The 19,933-nt window shown below is 39.2% G+C and overlaps 1 protein-coding gene across 1 annotated transcript in view; it reads right to left on the bottom strand.

The window, feature by feature from the left end:
• Positions 1-19,933, bottom strand: part of LOC124803322 (protein unc-80 homolog) — a 995,149-nt gene that overhangs the window by 94,250 nt on the left and 880,966 nt on the right. Inside the window, exon 57 of the mRNA XM_047264506.1 lies at positions 266-450. Coding sequence (XP_047120462.1) covers positions 266-450 — 185 coding nt within the window. The remainder of the gene's footprint in view (positions 1-265; positions 451-19,933) is intronic.

Here is a 19,933-nt window from a genome sequence, read left to right as displayed (position 1 = left end):
TAAGTAATCAGTATTACTTATCTTAAGGAATAACAAACCACTGAATTTCAATACACAAAACATTGAAGACTCAACCAACTGCAACCTTACTTTTATGATTCTTGCATGTTGTTTTATTTAAATGGTAACAAGCAATGTGAAATTTTTTTGTTCAGTTTAATTTTATGCATAACTGTATAGAAACAGGATGATTACTATAAATGATATGATAACATTTGATATTTCTGCAGTAAAATATGAGGAAAATTATAGCAATGAAACTAACCTTTTGATGCAAGAATGGCAGCAGGAGGATGAATAATGGTGTTCTCTGGGTAACAACAAAATCAAGGAAGTTCCAAAATATTAGCCCTCCTTCATTGTTCTGTCCAATCTCCCTGATAGTACGCGCTATTCTTATCCAATCTGTCACTAACTCACTCTCAAAACATATGATCATGATCTTGAGAGCTGAAAACCAGGTTTTGTTATCAAACAAATTATTGTTATAAGTCATACAATTTTATAAGAAAGATGCAAATATATTATGAATTCAAACACAAACTCCCTCTCTCTCTCTGTCACACACACACACACACACACACACACACACACACACACACACACACACAAACACAAACCCACTACATGTTTTCTGATGATTGCTGCTCTCTTGGATCGGCATTCTATATACTTCGGTCATTACTCTTACTATCACTTCAATCTTTTTACTATTTATGCAGTCACCACAGGGTGCGGTGACAGGAGTAGGATTGGTCCTGCTTGGCTGCAAACTACTGTTTTCATCTCCTCACTATTACTATCAAACATAGACCACACTGCAGGTGAACTCTTTGCTTTTTCTTGGCTCGTGCAAGGTTCAATGCCTAACTCAGTTGTAGATCACTATGTTTGTCAATTAAATCATCTTGAAACCTAGTTTCAATGATCTCTTTAATAATGCAATCCCAAAAGAAGACAGTCTAAGTACCTTGGTTTTGTTGCAATCTCTAGTATGTCCAGTTTTCAACTACAGTCAGCCATGGCTGATTTGGTAGTCTGGCATAATTCAGCATGACATCTATGTTCGCAGAACCTCTTTTCTTTCATGCATACAGTTTCCCAAATGGAAGTCTTGCTGCTTTGGCAGGAGATTTAGTGGACCCATGGTTTGCAAAGGTGTACACGATACTTTAGTGAACCTAGTAGTGTCCAGGTCTTTCAAAGTGAGTGAAATAACATTTGAGATTATGTCATTCCAAGGGTCTGCTAACTTATCTGGACAAATAGGATGTGTGTTACAGATTTGTGCTCACTCTTTCTTACTGCTGTAGACTAGGTACAACCCGTCTGAACACATGCCTTATCTGCTGGCTGTTGTACCCATTCCTTTGGAATGTTGCCTCCAGGTGCTTCAGCTCAGTTGGAAGGCTGTCTTGGCCATTGAAGGATCAGGCCTTTTGAACAAGTGTGCATAAATGTCTTCAAGCTGGAAGTTGTGGTGACTACTGAAGACATGTAGATACAGATCTTTGTGTGTAAGATTTCTGTACAAACTGTGTCCCAGCTTTCCCGCTGGTTTCCAATTCACCTGTACGTCAAGAAATGGGAGGATGCCATTCTGTTGCACCTCCGTGGAAAACTTTATGTTGAGGAGAAGTGAGCTGAGCTGATTGAGCAAATCAACCAAGCTGTCCCATCTACGCTACCAAATGACAAACATGTCACCAACTTAATGGCAGAAACAGGTTGGTGTTAGTTGCTTTGTTCTAGGGCCTTTTCCTCAAACTTTTTGATGAACAAATCTGCCACAATCAGTGACAGACGATACCCATGGTGATGATGTCTGTCTGTTCATAATAATTTCCATCCTTCTGGGAAGGTATGATTAAAGAGGGCACTGAATTTAGAGTCCAGTACTGTCTAATTAATAAGAATAGTTACTACAACTGCATCAGTTAAGTAACCCTTCATTGAACCAATAAAAAAACACAGCATTGTCATATTGTGCAGTCCACACTCGATGGAAATGGCACAGAGCCTGACTACTGCAGTTTGCAGCTGGGCATTACCATCAATGCCACCGCCCACTGCAGCAGCTGCATAGATAGTGAAGGAGTGGAGTGACAGAGGGGGAATGGCCAACATATATAGGACACCAATCTGAGCCAAGCAGTAATCATGAGGAACCACCTGATGACGGCAGTGAGCCTGTGCATCAAAATATCATGGAGGACTTACAATGTGACACAGGCAAACACCCAAAATTCTACAAGTTAGAAATACACTAAGAAAACATAAGATTGCATAATATTTTCAAAATGATAAAATTATAAATATGAATGAAAAGGATGGTTATCCAGAAAGCTGGTTTCCCAGGCTGACAAAATATCACAGACTATTCATTATGAAAGACAAATTCCTCTTATAAAATCATTCACAAAGGAGGATCATACAGACATACCATCATTTAAACACTACACAAGTTCCCATATGGCAGACACAAAAATAGGTATCCTCACCAGGTCCAGATGAGACCACAATATGGTTTTACAGCGAGTACTCTTCTCTATTGGCCCCGTACTTAGCCTGCAGTTCTTGAGAATCTCTCACCAGTTGGAAGTCTCAACTGAGTGGAAAAAGTGCAGCTGACTTCCACATATAAGAAAAGTAAAAGAATAGACCCATAATATTACTGACCAATACCCTTAACATCAAACACTGGTTTGCTGCAAGAATTTCTTGGCATATATAATGAATTTCCTCAAGACAGAAAAGCATATAGCCACAAATCAACATATATCTAGAAAGAACTGCTCCTGAAAAACTCAGCTTCTTCTTTTCTTGCAGTTATTCTGTGAACCATGGATGAAGGGTAATAGGCAGATTCCATATTCTTAGATTTCCAGAAAGTGTCTGACATGTGTCACACTGCAGGCTGTTAACATATATCAGAGCTTACAGATTATATTCTCAGATATGTGAGTGACTGGAAGAATTTTTAAGTAGTAGAACAATGTATGCTGTCCTGGATGGTGGGTACAAAGGTGCTGTCATGAGTGCCCCAGAGGAGGATGAAGGGAACCACTCTTGTTCTCTATATACATACATGATCTGAGAGATAGGAAGAGCAGCAATCTATGACTTTTTGCTGGTTATGCAGTAATGTATGTGCAGTGTTATCTTTAAGTGATTAGAGGAGGAACAGGACAACCCAAACAGAATTTTTATTTGGTGTGATGAATGACAGTTTGCTCTAAATGAGGAAAAATATAGACTGAGGCAGATGAGGAGGAAAACAATACTATATCATTCAAATACAGTATTAGTGGTGTGCTGTTTGATGCAGTAATGTTGATCGAACATCTAGGGTTAACGTCACAAGGTGATGAAAATGGACTGAATATGAAGGTCAGTTGTAGGAAGGGCGAATGGTTGACTTTGATTTACTGGGAGAATTCTGTGAAAGCCTAGCTCATCTATAAGAGAGAGAAAGAGCACATACTGTACACTTGTGCAAACCATTCTTGAGTATTGCTCGAGTGTTTGGGATTCTCACTTTATCAGATTAAAGGCAGATACTGAAGGAATTCAGAGGCTTGCTCTAGGTTTGTTACCAGTATTATGGAGAAGCTACATGAACACAAATGGGAATACCTGAGGCAAAAGGTATTCTCTATTACAGGAAACACTACTGGAAAAATTTGGGAACTAAAATTTGTGAAAGACTGCATCACATTCCTAAGACCACTAACATAAATGAGGAGGGAGAAGGGGGTTGGGGAATGGAAGCTGGCTGTTGGCAAGAGATCTGCTAGGAGAAGGAGATTTTCAGATAGTTTTACTATTGGTGTTTGTAATAGATATGACCAACAGTCAGAGTCTAGTGGAGAGGAATCTCTAGTAGCTGAAGATGTAGGAAGTATGCAGCAGACCTCAGCAGTTACGGTGGCTAGGACAGTTGCAAAGTCTAAGAGAAAGAAGAAGGTTCTGCTGTTAGGTAGTTCTCATGGTAGAGGTGTAGGCCAGCAGTTGCAGGAAGTTTTGGGGAGTGAGTACCAGGTCACCAGCATTGTGAAGCCTAATGCAGGATTGGCTCAGGTGACTTTTAACATAGGGGGGTTATGTAGGGATTTTACTAAAGAGGATCAGGTAGTGATTGTGGGTGGGGCTGGTAATAGTATTGATAGGGATGGGGAGTATGACATAGATGGTGACCTGGTAAAGATAGCCACTCAGACTGGCAACACGAATGTGCATTTCGTGGAACTGTTTCAGTGTCACGATCGGCCTCATCTTAATACAGCCGTCAGGCGTAATAACATGAGACTTGGGGGTGCGCTGATGACAGAAGGCATGAGCCACATTTCAGTGGTGTCGGTGAAGTCTATCAGTAGGACGGGTTTCACTAGACATGGCCTGCACCTCAACAGGTATGGGAAGGGGAGGTTGGCAAAACTTATAGGTGACAGCATAGGTGGGGGTGGTGGGATCACTCATGGGAAAATTTCGGTAGTTGTGGGTGTTAGAGCTGTACCTTTTTTAGATTGAAGTCAGCTGATAGGTATTCCTGCTTAAGGGAAGTCTCTCTAACAAAGAAACCACTTTCTACAAAGCTTGGGTATCCGATTAATGAGGAAATTAGTATATTTCATCAAAATATACAAGGTATTAGAGATAAAGTTAGTGAACTGCTTATAGATGTTGACTCTGAAATTATTGGTATATCTGAACACTTCTTAAATAAGGAGATAATTCAGAGGCTTCCTTTACCAGGATACAGGTTGGCTGGCAGCTTTTCTAGGAGCTCTTTGCGGTGTGGGGGAGTAGCCATGTATGTGAAAAACGGTATCCCATTTGAGTCAATTGATGTTTCAAAGTGCTGCACTGAAAAGGTGTTTGAATGTTGTGCAGGTGTGGTTAAATTTAGTGGAGCTAAACTTCTTACTGTTGTTGTTTATAGATCCCCAGACTCCGATTTCACAACATTTTTGCTAAAGCTAGAGGAGGTTCTTGGTTCACTTTATAGGAAATACAAAAAGTTAGTTATATGTGGTGACTTCAATATTAATTGTATAAGTGATTGTGCAAGGAAAAGGATGCTGGTAGACCTCCTTAATTCATATAATCTTATGCAAACCGTATTCTTTCCAACGAGAGTGCAAGGGAACAGTAGAACAACCATAGACAATATTTTTGTTCATTCGTCATTATTAGAAGCGCATTCTGTTAGCAAAAAGGTGAATGGCCTTTCAGATCATGATGCACAAATTTTAAGTCTAAAAGATTTTTGTGCTGCAACACATGTTAAATATAGTTACCAACTTTTTAGGAAAGCTGATCCAGTTGCTGTACAGACTTTTGTAAACCTTATCAAGGAACAAGAGTGGCAAGATGTTTATAGTGCTGATACAGTAGACGATAAATATAATGCTTTCCTCAAGACTTTTCTCGTGCTCTTTGAAAGTTGCTTTCCGTTAGAACGTTCAAAACAGGGTACTAGCACAAACAGGCAGCCTGGGTGGCTGACTAAAGGGATAAGAATATCTTGTAGAACAAAGTGGCAATTATATCAAAACGTTAGAAACAGTCAAAATCTAAATGCAGCAGCCCATTACAAACAGTATTGTAAGGTGCTTAAAAAAGTTATTAGGAAGGCAAAAAGTATGTGGTATGCAGATAGAATAGCTAAGTCTCAGGATAAAATTAAAACCATATGGTCAGTCGTAAAGGAAGTAGCTGGTCTGCAGAGACAGGTCGAGAATATAGAATCAGTGCGTAGTGGGGATGTCCGTGTTACTGATAAGTCGCATATATGTACAGTACTTAATAATCACTTTCTGAATATAGCAGGTGAACTAAATAGAAACCTAGTCCCAACAGGGAATCATATAGCGCTCTTAGAAAAAAGTGTTCCGAGACTGTTACCTGAAATGTTCCTCCATGATACTGACAAGAGGGAGATTGAGTTAATAATTAAATCACTAAAGACCAAGAACTCTCATGGATATGACGGGGTATCTAGCAGAATACTGAAGTATTGTTCCACGTATGTTAGCTCAGTACTTAGCCATATCTCTAACTTTTCCTTTAGGAGTGGTCGGTTTCCTGACAGATTAAAGTACTCGGTAGTGAAGCCATAGTCTGGGAATTTTGACATTGCCCTCACAGTATGTATTTTCTTTAATGTCGTTTGTGGTTAGCAATATTAGCTTATTCCCAAGAGTTAGCAGCTTTCACTCAGTTAATACTAGGCAGAAATCAAATCTGCATGTGGAATGCACTTCCTTGACTCTTGTGCAGAAAGGAGTGCAGTATTCTGCTGCATCCATTTTCAATAAGCTACCACAAGAACTCAAAAATCTTAGCAGTAGCCCAAACACTTTTAAGTCTAAACTGAAGAGTTTCCTCATGGCTCATTCCTTCTATTCTGTCGAGGAGCTCCTGGAAGAGCTAAAAAATTAAGCAAATTCCAGTGTTACATTCTTGATTTTCTTTATTTAAACTAACGACTTGTCGCCTGAATATGTTTCTTATATTTCATTTTATCTGTTTCTAATATCGTGTTATAATTTCATGTATTGACTCGTTCCATGACCATGGAAACTTCTCCTAAATGTGGTCCCACGGAACAATAAATAAATAAATAAAAAAATAAATAAATAAATTTTGTGTAAGGACCACAAAGACAAAATAAAAGAAATCATGGATTGTACAGAAGCATACAGCCAAGTGTTTATTCCTTGCACCATTTGTGAGTGGAACAGGAAAGGGAAATGTCAGCAGTCATTAAGGTACACTGTTCCATGTATCAGATAGTAATCTGCGGATACAGATGTAGATGTAGAAAGTGCATAAACAAAAGATCCAGGTTTTGGTTATTGTGTACAAACATCTTAAGTCTTTACATTGCCACTGTTATAGTGGCTGAAAATGACAGTCCATTCTGCCAAAAAGTGCAGTGAGGACTGTGATAAAATTTTGTGAGGAAAAAATCTAGCTCTGATTTCAATTAACAATCATTTGTATACAGGCCAGATATCATGAACAAGCCGATAGCTTGTTGGTGGCATAGACAAATTTCCATAGGTCACCTCTTCGTCTATGATGAAGAGTGCAGCAAGCAGCTATGACTTTAACAGGAATACACTAACACCAAAGAATTTGAGGATCACAATCAAAATCAAATGTAGAGGAACAAGTATGACATTTATACAGTGGTACCAAACAATTGTGACGACTTCTTGGCTGGAATCCTCACTGACTGTGAAATACTCTCATGAAGCAGATAACAATCCATCAGTGACAGAGTGTATTTCCATGCAAGAGCACATTGAAGTATATGGCTGTTATGGAAGTGGACCCAAAAAATGGTTTGGAACACAAATGGGAAGCTGCATATTGATTACAGTCAAGACATGAAACAGTGAACACTGCACTGCAGAAATTGAGATTGATTCTTCAGAGCAAGTGATACAGGATGCTCACTGAATGTGGTGTGCTGATGACAACAACATTCATTCAATAACACCTTAGTACATGGAACATTTATTGCAGCCATTGTTCTGGGAGGAGTCTGGCTATCCTTCTTGATTTTACCTTCCATCTGATTCTTATTGTTCTGTCTTCCTTGCACTGGAGTAAATTTCTCTCTAATTAACATTTTCTTAGTTGTGAAGACGTATATATGGCAACACACACTAGGTCCAGTTTAAGGTGACGGGCTTCTGTGTGACAGGATACAAAAGTTTGCCCCATAGTATAAGAGAGTCAATTTTGACTACATTAGATTAGATACAATGTTTGATGGCCAAGCAGTGAGGACATCCTTGAATTATAAGCTGCCTGAAAAGAAAAAAAAGTGAAACATCCAGAAGGAGAGGAGGAAATGAAATTAAACTTCCTGGGTTGAGAGATAAGCAATGTTATTTCAGTGATTACAATATCGAGTCAAATTTACATAGAACTTGGCAGTACGAGTTCACTTTTCAGTATGATATTGCTCCCCTATGGCTTTGATGTATGCACTGTGTGGCATTTTCTAAACTTGAGGTCAATAAATGATTACATTCTGAGCCCTCATTCTATTATGCCATAAATCAATCCTCTGGATTTCATGAATGATTAGTGGAGAAATTAAACTGGCCACAGTTCATTCCAGGAGTTTTGTGCAATAGTTCACTTGTGTTGGGTTAATATTGATAAGTCAGAACCATGTATTCATATTACAACATTTATTTTGTAAACAGTGTTCTTTTGTGCAATGATAAGTCTGAACTATGTATTCGTACTTTAGTATCTCAATGGCATGACAACATTATGAACCACAGTGTCTACATCTACAAGACTACTCTAAAATTCACACTTAAGTGCCTTTGCAGAGGGTTCACTGAACCACTTTCACTCAATTTCTCTAACATTTCACTCTCAGTCTGTGCACAGCAAAAACGAACACTTAAATTTTTATGTGTAAGATCTGATTTCTCTTATTTTATTACCATGATCATCTTTTCCTATGTACATGAATGTCAATAAAATATTTTTGCATATAGAGGAAGAAGTTGGAGGTTGAAATTTCGTGAAAAGATGTAGCCACAAAGAAAAACACTTTGTTTTAATGACGGCCACCTCAACTCATGTATCATACCTGTCTACTCTTGCCCCTATTCCACAATAACACAAAATGAGCTGCCCTTCTTTGAACTTTTTGGAAGTGGTCTGTCAATCATATCTGGTATGGACCCCATACTCCACAGCAATACTCTAGCACAGGATGAACAAGCATGGTGTAGGCAGTTTCTTTAGTGTCAATACAACTGCAACTAGTCTAGCCAACAGAGGAAAACACAACACATGTGACAAGTTCGAGTGGTTGAGAACTGAGTACACATAAACAGTGTGGCATGAAGTGAAAGCTAGGTCTGCAGTAGTTGAACTCAGTGTCAGAACTGCCTAATGAGGCCTATTGCCACTTGCAGATAAATACCTGGATCAGTGGCTCTGCCCATGCATGTGCCCTCTGTGAAACTGTTGTGTACTATCCTGCTCTGATACCCATGCCAACTTCTCTGCATCCAACTTGATGTCTGATGGCAGGTATACTAAATACCCCTCTCCTGAAAGGCCACATAGGGCTGAAAATAATCCAGTTTAGCTGTGACCTCTGTCGCAGAAATGAAGAGGGCACAAGATTCCCTGGCAGTGGGTCACTGCCCAGAGGAGACAGTGCCGGTGCAGGTTGCTCTGCCAGAGGGGCAACAGATTGCAGAGACTGCAGCAACAGTTAGTCTATTGACAGGTGCAGGGGCGAGGACTGGGCATTGGTTCAAATTCTACGGGCTCCTCAGTGGGAGGTGCAGAAGCTTGCCCCACTGGCACTCTATTCTGCAGTTGAAGGTAGGACAGTGGAGGAAATAAGAGGGGCTGCCACAAGAGGGAGAGTCCCACCAGAACAACATCATGACCAATCCTCTTACCTAGCTCGGAGTGGACTGCTGCCAGCACCACGGTGCAACAACTGCAGGTCAAATGCACTGCATGGTCATACCCCGAGGTGATTTAAACCCACAAACCACCCACCAGAGTGTTGTTTCACCATGTATCAGCATTATCCTTAATTTATGAGCATAAGTGTAGATATGCCTCTAGTTTAAAGGATGTGAGGTTAGAAAAATTAAACATAAATATGTATTTCACAGTAGAATTAAACTGCTTGATGATGAGCACTATTTTAACTAATATTAGTTTTAACATAAAAGAGTTTTTCCTTTGTGTATTAAATTAGTTGCACTGTTTACTGATGTGGTAGCAACCATATTTGAGTCAACTATTTCTTCCACAACTTGTTCTGCCATTTTAGCAAAACAAACAACTCTGTAATGATAAGTAAAATCTTTTCTCTCAAACGAATTTTTGTGTTGATTCCAAAACTGGTCTTAGATTTTCCAAGAGTGTAATATTTCCAAAGGTATAGAAAATTTAATAGTATGATTAATATTTTATTAAGATCAATTCACCTGATGAAATTGGGTTACAGTTGCATGTGTAAAACATATTTTGTTCTCTAGCAGTAGCTGCATGAACATTACTTTTCATTCAACTGAATTTCAGTATTGCATCATAACAACTTTCTTTAATGTAGGACACAGTTTGGAATCAGCCAAATGGGCATGTTCCACATGGAACCTTTTATCATATTATGACTTTCAGTTGTTATAGGTCCTCAGTTCATGGAAGTAAATTATGGGCTGATCAATTTTACTGGTTTCAATGTTCAAAATATGGATTTCTTACAGGAATCCTAAAGCATAATTTCAGAAGGACTCTGTGGTATCTATGGAATCAACAAGTAATGAGCAATGTTATTCTGTCATTATAAATATGTATTATCTATATAAAAAAAGAATATATGTAACATCAATTTAGGTTAAGTTCAAAAAGTCTTTTGTTAGGCACAATGACTGACTTTGCTTCAATTAACTGACAATCAATTATGAAATTAAATTACAAATGATTTGATTATGAAGGGTGTCATAATGCTGTTGGGTGTCTGCTGAGCTAAGATGACCGACAACTGTTATAACTAGTCCTTGATATCCTTTATATTGACAATGAGACAGAGTTGAGATACAAGCTCATCACACAGATGGTCTACAAGGGGCAGACCTGGTGATTTTGTTGGCCATTGGAGTACCTCAATATCATGCAGACAACTCATAGAGATATGCACCATTTGTGGACAAGCATTATCCCATTGAAAAATGGCATCATTGTAATGGTGTCCTCATGTAGACAACTTTTGCAGGGTATTAGAGAGGGTCCATGATAACTGGGGGCTCTGTACCAGGATTACGACATTTATATGTACACAAGTCCAACCCCTCGTCCACGTCATGGGAGATGGGCAACAGCATGAAGCAGGAGATTGCCTGTAGGAGCGAGGTACAGTGGGGACTGTGTGTGCCCCAGGACTGCTACGGTAGCTGTGAAGGTCCTACAAGAACCCTGAAATGTGATGGCTAACAGGGCTCTGCTGAAGCGACAATAAGCCCAGCAAGCCTAGAGGAGATGGTAGACATGATGGAAAGAAGGAAGTTAGACCTATTGGGGTTAGCTGAAATGAGATGGAAAGGAAAAGGAAGGAGAGAACTGAGGAAAGGCTACTGACTGCACTGGAGTGGAAACGAGGTGGGAAGGAGAAATGGAGTTGGAATAGTAGTAAAGGGTGGACTAAAAGAGGAAGTGAAGATAATAAGTGATAGGATGATGAATACCAAAATATCACTCAAGGGGACAACCATAGAGGTAATACAAGTGTATGTGCTGCAGGTGGGTTGCACTTCTGAGGAGAAGCAAGAGTTTGAAGAGGAAATTCAGAAGCAGATGGGAAGGAACAATATGATAGTAATGGGGGATTTAAACACACACATTGGAAGAGAAAGACAAGGCAGCAAAAGTGTGCTTGGACCAGAGGGTTGGAGCTGCCAAAATGAGGAAGGTAAAAGACTGTTGGAGTTCTGTCAAAGGAATGGTTTGCTGTTTGGGAACTCTTGATTCAGGAAAAGAGAGAGCCACAAGATTACCTGGTACAGTCAAGGCTTAAAGAGAAAGTCAATAATTGACTACTTCCTGTACAATAGTGAGATAAATAGGAACATCACTGACGTTAAGGTAATACCATAAGAGGCCTTGGATAGCGACCACCGTTTGCTGGTAATGAACCTGAGAAGGACTAAGGATAATAAATGGATAGAAAACCAGGAAAGATGTATAAGGGTATGGAAGTTGAAGGAGGAAGAAAGCAGGCTACAGTACCTACAACTAGTAAAGGAAAGCATCCCAAAGGATGAACCACAAATGGTAGAAGAGGAATGGGGTAGGTTCAAGGGAACATTAGTAAGTGCAGTGGAAGCAACATGTGGGAGGACAAGCAACAAAAAGATAGAAAGAAACACCTGGTGGAATGATAAAACAAAGGATATAGTACAGAACAAGAATAGAGCCTTTAGGGTATGGTTCCAGAAGAGAACAGTAGAAACAAAAGAAGAGCATCAGGCAAAAAGAAAGAAGCAAAAAGAGTGGTGGTGGAGGAAAGAAGAAAGTGGATGGAACAGTGGACCGGAATGACGGAGGAGGATAGTGAAGGTTCAAAAAAGGCGTTATATGGGATGATTAAAAGTAAGAGGAAGAACAGTATGACAGATTATGCTCGAATGGTGAACAAAAGTGGACAAGAGGTAGAGAATATGGAAGAACTCAAGATATGTGGAAAGAGTATTTTCAAGAAATCCTGAACCTGAATGGATATCTGGATGAGGAGGAACAAGCTGAGGAGAAAAAAGAGGAGGAACAGCAAATAGAAAAAGACCTTACATGGGGGGAAGTGGAAGAGACATTGGGCAAGATGAAGGGAGGGAATTCGCCAGGTCTGGATGAGCTAAGTCAGGGTGTATACGTGGACAAGGAAAAAAAATTCCCAGATTTTTCTCGGATTTCCCGGTTAAAAATACACTTTCTCCTGGGGGACAATATATTTTCCCTTATCAATCCTTTGAATGGTTATGGTTTTATACACGGGCGTACAATTTCCCAGCACATTAGAAAACGAAACTCAGGGAAAAAGACACGTTTTGTAAACATCTTTGATGTGCAGCAACATGTACGCTGCATATTTTCGTATTACGAAAGTATACACTGGAATTCCTCCAAACACCGCATGTTAGTTTCCGAATTATTGAAATCGAGATTTCAATGCACTTTTGTAGACCGTTCGTAGCTCATGTCACGTGATCTCACCAGCCAATGACAGCGGATATTCAGAGCATAGGACACGTGATGTACTCAGCCAATAGCAACATCACTGTTAAGTAGTACGAACACACAAACAGGGAAAGTTAATAGTTTAAATTAATATACATAGTGTTGCTACAAGAAAAGTAAAGTTTTCACATGTAATATTGTTCTCAAGCTGCAAGAGAAGCTAAGCTTTCTCATATACTGTTGATCTTTTTTGCGCGTGTTACGCTTTAAGATATATCACACAAAAGTGCCAGTAAAATTTTTAATAATGACATAAATGCCTGATCTTCAGGGTTCGAAATTCTTCTAAATGGTGCGTCATCAAAGAGTTGATTTTTAAATGAGAGTCAAACGCTCTGTGATTTAGTAAGTTCATAGTTCAACTTATCTAAAAGGATATTTACTTTGAAAGTAATGCTTTTCAAACCACTAGTCGCAATATTTTCCCGCAACCTGTTAGAAATAGGTTCGTTTCAACAGTTGCCAGAAAGCACAGATAACAGGCGACACCGCGCTTGGGTAGCTATCATGACGTAGGAAGCCCGTATGTACGTATGTGTAAAACATTGAAAGATCATAGATTATGGCATAAAGGAAACAAGACATCAGAGAATACTGCAAGAGCATCAGAATTTCATGAACAATATTAAAATGTGCATATTTAAAGTGCATACTTAAAAGTGCACATTTGTATGTCTGGATTCCCAATGAAGTAGACCTCGACCTGATATTAAACTTTTCAGTGTGGTTTTCGGGATGTAAATTTTCTTGGAGCACCAGTACTGTATTATATCATGTTTGGTCCTTTATTATGACACAGTGCCATACATACTAGAAAATGAAAACATGCACTTGAAATGCAGCGAACATTTGAAACTACCCAATACTGTGGAATTAAACATTTCGTTTCAAATACATTGACTGCCTCCGCGGAAAAAGTTAGCAAAAGTCAAATTTCTTTAGCAAACAGACAAAAATAACTTCATTGTTCCACAAGGCGATTAATGCTTGACTGTCATAAAGGTGGAAATAAAATAAAATCTGAAACTAATGACATATTTTAGCCTTCTGTAATTATGTGAATGTGTTTTAATTCACTTGATAGCTCCCGGCCACAGATATCCGTTTTGTTTTCATTTGACGTGAGAGTAAATGAAGGGGAAACAGCAAAATCACTAAGTGTAAACACGGGTCATGTGGAGACTATCCACTATAACTCAGACTGCTCTGCGCGTCAGCTCCGGATCTACTTTTGCGAACCGGATCTACATTTTCGAACCGAGTCAACATTTAAAAAAATCGAATTTTCAAAATATGTTCATCTTGTAGCGCACATCTTTCTGAAAAGTCTGAAACATAAAACATATGTATTCGAGGAAATGTAAGACATATTATTTGGTCTTAAGTATGCCAAAGTGCAGTGCCACGTCTCTTCATAAAGCATTTCTCTACCGCACATCCAAACTAGATACAGGCGAGTGGAAATTGAAATGTCCTTGGGTGCCTCTCCAGCTCCCATCGGCCGGTTTGTCACCCTGCCCCTCTTAAAAAAAATCTCGCAATTAATAGCGAATGGGATTATTTGTAATCGAGAAAACAAGAACTCTTCAGAAAATCTGAACTCTTTATTGTCTATTAGTTAATAACTTGGTGTTTTGTGTGACATAAAATTAAATATAGGATTATATAAAACCAATACTGATGAGAGATAAGCAAGAAATTACACATTTCTTCAAACCTTAGCTCCTAGCATTTTCTCTCTCTAATCATGCTAGAGCTTTACATGGCATGCTTTCCTTTATGCGAAAGAATCTATTACCTCATCAAAGCTCGTCAAACGATTCACTACATTAAAAATAGAAATGTCGTTACCTAATACTGAAAAAGCTGTTAATACAAATAGTACCCAAGACTGGTGTGGTTTCCCGATCTGATTACGTCTATTTTGTCACTGTCTGGTAGATAAAACAAAAGAGGCCTTTCTGATATTGGAGCAATATTGTAAGGCACACCAAATAAACGAGACTGTTTTTATAACACGGCAGAATATAATCCACGAAGTGCCAATATCAAAAGCCTATTAGGCCTACTACAAACAAAAAGCTTTATGTTCAGAAACAGTTTCACATTTCATTCATACGCACCAGCTTCTCAAGCATGAGATCGAAAAGTAGTATTACGAAATTTTTATATAAATTTGGAATCGTCTTATTTTTCCATAATTTGTGTGATGTCCCCATTTCTTCTCCTTCCTCGTTCTAACAATCTTGTCATCACCATTTCTGTACCTATTGGTGCCATTGTCAAAATTTGTTCGCCGATTAACTTCACTAACCCTGTCAAAATCACATGTTTAGTTATCCCGCGAATATTTTCCGGTTAGGCATTATTACGTGTTCGAACAACACGTTTTCCGCATTACTTCCAGAATAGAATTTACGCGTCTGTTAGCCGGGGACTGTACAACTGATCCTTACTAGTGTAGCAATCTGGCCAAAAATTTTCTGCCAAAATATCATTTTCTTGGATACACCGAGAAGATAATACCTAATCTTTCACACCTGTTATTACTGATAGTCGCTTATTTCCATTCTGGTAGTCTGAATCTATGGATTTTGCTAGTAATTATAACAACGCTGATCGTTCGCAAACCCAATCAACCACATAATCAGACAGCGATTGGCATTCATCCGTTTGGCTTTACTCCCTCAGCTCGTATAGCCCCGCCCCCTTTTGTCTGCGGAAAGTTTATTTCTAGATGCGATGAGGATTCTCCTGACAGAGACATCACGTACACTATGCATGCATTCAAAAGTCAACTTATAATTCATTCAGAAATCAACTTAAAATGTGTTCAAAAACCAACAGGGAAGCGTTTCTAAATCATATGAATAATCGATAGACAAACGTGCGCTGGACGCTAAGCGCTTTGTGAAAGAAGTTTTTTTCCCTCAAGAATATGAATTTGGCACCCCCTTTTCCCGACAGTATCTAGCTGCTTGCTGCAATTGCTTGCACAGCCAACACCCACATTCCTGTAGCCAGAAGCGGGAGAATCTACAACTCAAACGCGACTCAACTACGCATGCGCATGAGCCTGCTCGTAAATGCTAAAACGAATCTAATGTAAACAGTTGCGACTTCACGCTCATTGGAGGCAATTTGTTGTTATGAAGCACTGCATAGTCTTCCTAAAGCCTTTGACACATTTTCAGTTGGCAGACACTTGCATGTGCACTGTGTGTAGTTGTTGTATATGACACATTTCCTTTGCAATTTAAGTTATTTTCGTTTTTTTCTCTCATTTATGTTTTATTGTTGAAGTATTATTCTGCAGTAGCGGGGTACAGTAATATCCTTTGTTAGAGTATCGATTCTTACCAGCCAAAATTACAAAAATTTAACTGAAAACTCAAATAATGAAAAATTCCCGGAATTCTAAAAATATCCCGGGTTTTTCCGGTTTTCTCCCGGATGAAAAAATTCCCAGGTTTTTCCCGGATCTCCTGGTTGTCCCGGGTCGTATACACCCTGTAAGTGTAGAGCAGCAGGAGAGGTGGGGATACAATGGCTATATCGACTAATGAAAATTGTGTGGAGGCAGAAGATGACTCCAGAAGACTAGAAGAAGAGAATAATTGTCCTGATCTTTAAGAAGGGAAATAGAGAAGAGTGCAGGAACTATCGAGGGATAACACTGATGAGTCATTGTGCAAAGATTTTTGAGAAAATTTTGGAAGCACGAATTCAGACAAAATTAGAAGGAAGAATGACAGAAGAGCAACATGGCTTCAGAAGAGGGAGGTCCATGGTGGATCTAATTTTTGCTGTTAAGACAACTGCAGGAACAGCACTATGAATGTGGAATAGATCTACTAATGACCTTCCTGGACATTGAAAAAACGTATGATAGTGTACATCAAAGCAAAGTGTGGAAAGCCCTGGAGAACAGAGGAGTAGCAAAACAGATTATTTGGAGGATAAGGGAAATGTACCATGCAAGTGTGAGCTGTGTGAAAGTGGTAGGAGAGAGATCAGCTTGGACTGAACAGAGGAATGGCTTGAAGCAGGGAAGTGCACTTTCACTATTACTCTTCACTGTAGCGTTGGATGATATAATGAGTACAGTAGCACAAGTAATTGGTGAAAGGAAGATGAAAGCTGTGGTGTTTGCAGATGATCTGATGATTGGGGGGGGGGGGGGGGGTAAGGAGGAAGAAGTACAAGAGCAGTTGGATGTATGGGAACGAACAGTACAAGAATATGGGATGAAATTTAATATATGTAAGAATGAGATGATTATCACAACAAGAAAGAAGGAGAGAGGAAAAACTGGAATAACAATTGGTGGGGAATGATTGAGGAGAGTGGAGAGTTTTAAGTACCTAGGAAGCCTGATACAGGAAGATGGAAAAAGTGACAGAGAAACAAATGAGTGGGGGAGAAAAGCACAAGCATATTGGAAGAGTGTCAGAAGCCTGATATAGAGCAAGGATGTGCCCCAAATCAGTAAAAAGGTTATATACCGGTCATACTATGTCCCGATCCTGGCACATGCTTCAGAAACCTGGGTTATGAAAGAAAGAGAGAAAAGCAAAGTACAAGCTAGTGAGATGAAATTCTTGAGAAACAGTACTGAAGTGACAAAAATAGACATGTTAAGAAATTAGAGGATCAGAGAGTTAATGAAGTGGAACCATTACAGGAAGAGTAGAGAAATCAAGGCTGAGATGGCATGGGCATGTTAAGAGAATGGAGGAGAAGAGGATACCCAGGAGGATACATGAGATGAAACTGGAAGGAAAGAGACCAAGAGGAAGACTGAGAGACAGATGGCTGAAAGGAGTAGAGGAATGTGTCCCGAAGAAAGGAGAAGACTGGACCAAGGTGAAGACGGAGAGATGGTGGCAAGACAGAAGACGATGGAGAGGCTTATGTTCCATACAGACCTGGCCAGAGGCTGGAAACTGCCACCCCCCCCCCCCCCCCAAAAAAAAAAGAATAATCTTGTCTCATAACCACATGGTGAAAAGAAGTGCAATACATGGAAGTAAAGGAATACGAAACAAAATGGTAAAGTGGACTGACAACATGAGTGAAGACCCACTGAAAAGATAAGTACATTTGTGTAGTGATTTTTATTTCTTTTATTATTTTATTTGTGAAATTTTACAAAAACAACCGTTGTATAAAAGGAAAGCAGTGTTGAATCCAAGCAGGATTGTGAAAATTTGTCACTCTCTGGGAACTTAGACATGCCAATAAAAACAGAAGATGAGTCATTCAAAGAAGCAGATCAGAGTCTTAATTCATCAGAATGGGAGATGACGGACATAAAATCAATGTTCCAAATGATGGAACAATCATTAGCTTTAAATCAAACAGTTGTAGCATGCTTACAAGCAAATGAGGAACAGTTACAGAACATGAACCAGAAAGTATCGCATCTTGAGGGAGTGATGAGCAAAAAAGTGACAATGTCTTACTTTGCAGTAATAAACTATGCAACGGCATATCCAAGATAGACAAGAAACTTAGCAGGGCTGAAACAAAGATTTTGGCAGTAGAATCTAAAGTGGGAGAAGTAAAATCTAGTCTGAGCAACAAAATTCAATCTGCAGAAAATGAGCTGGTCACAGGCAGAGAGAAAAATGTGAAGTGTTTTGTTAATATTAATGGACAAATAGATACAGTTTGTGCAAATGCAAAAGCTATGGCTGTAGGTCTTGAAAGTAGAGTAGATTTGAAACTAACTGTTGTGAATGATGAAGTGGAAACAGTCAAGGACACTGTTAAACTCCACAAGGTGGAAACTACGACAAATGTTACTGAACTAAAAAGTAAAATATCAGAGTTAAACCACAAGTCTGAAATACTTAGCAATGATGTAGCTAACAAAATTTTTTGTATGAACACACGTACCTTATTAGCCAATATTCCAGTAAAAAACTTTTCTAATGAGTGTAGTTTGCACCCTGTCAACTTTCTACAGAGTTGTAGGGACAACTTTTTGCCTAATATGAGTGAAAGTTTGAAAATTAAGCTGTGAAAAAATTTTTGGAGGGGGTATCTTTGTCATGGGCCAATCAAATTTTTTCTATGGACATGTCATGCAGAATTTGAAATAGAGTCCTTAAAACGGTTCTGGTCTGAAACTGAACAAGCCAGGATAAAGAGTGAGTTCCTGAATGGACTAAATTACAGGGAAACACAGGGGACTATGAAACAGTTTTGTAAAAATCAGTTGAAGAAACTTGTACAATTGAGTAAACTCTTTAGATTGATGCTTTAAAGAGAAGGTTGCCAATTGATTTACAATGGGATGTAGTTTATGGACCAGATGACAACACTGAACAATTGCTAATCTATGTGGACAAACTAAACAGAATTATGGACAAAGTGGGGAAACGAAAAGACCATTTCAATCACACACAGAGAGGTGGGGATCATATTTGGGGAAATACTAATTTTAACAGAAAGGAAAACAGTAGGTCTAGCAACCATACTTTTCATCATAGGGAACAAAATAGTCACAATAACAACTTCCATTCGAAGGAAAACTATAATTTCCATTCAAGAGGACACTCTGGGAACATTTGAAACAGAAGTAATAACAGGGGGGTTGAAAACAGGAATTGGCAAAAACAAGAACTAGAGTCTTTGTTATGGGAATACAATGATGTCTTTAGCAACATTCCAGGGAAAGTTGGGGGTTACTTTTGGTATCACCGCCAGACACCACACTTGCTAGGTGGTAGCCATTAAATCGGCTGCGGTCCGTTAGTATATGTCGGACCCGCGTGTCGCCACTATCAGTGATTGCAGACCGAGCGCCGCCACACGGCAGGTCTAGAGAGACTTCCTAGCACTCGCCCCAGTTGTACAGCAGACTTTGCTAGCGATGGTTCACTGACTACATTCGCTCTCATTTGCCGAGACGACAGTTTAGCATAGCCTTCAGCTACGTCATTTGCTACAACCTAGCAAGGCGCCATATTGAGTTACTATTCTGAACAGATAATATTGTGAATCATGTATCGTCAAGAGCGACGTTCATCATTAATGGATTAAAGTTAAGTATGAAACTAATTACGTCCGCTTTCTGAATTCTCATTCCTTGTCATGTTCCAGACCTCCCGTCAGTATAGTTCTTCCC

Source organism: Schistocerca piceifrons, chromosome 6, assembly GCF_021461385.2.
Source record: "Schistocerca piceifrons isolate TAMUIC-IGC-003096 chromosome 6, iqSchPice1.1, whole genome shotgun sequence".
Classification (NCBI taxonomy): Eukaryota; Metazoa; Arthropoda; class Insecta; order Orthoptera; family Acrididae; genus Schistocerca; species Schistocerca piceifrons.
The sequence above is the reverse complement of the archived record's forward strand: the minus strand, read 5'-3'. Positions and strand labels throughout refer to the sequence as shown.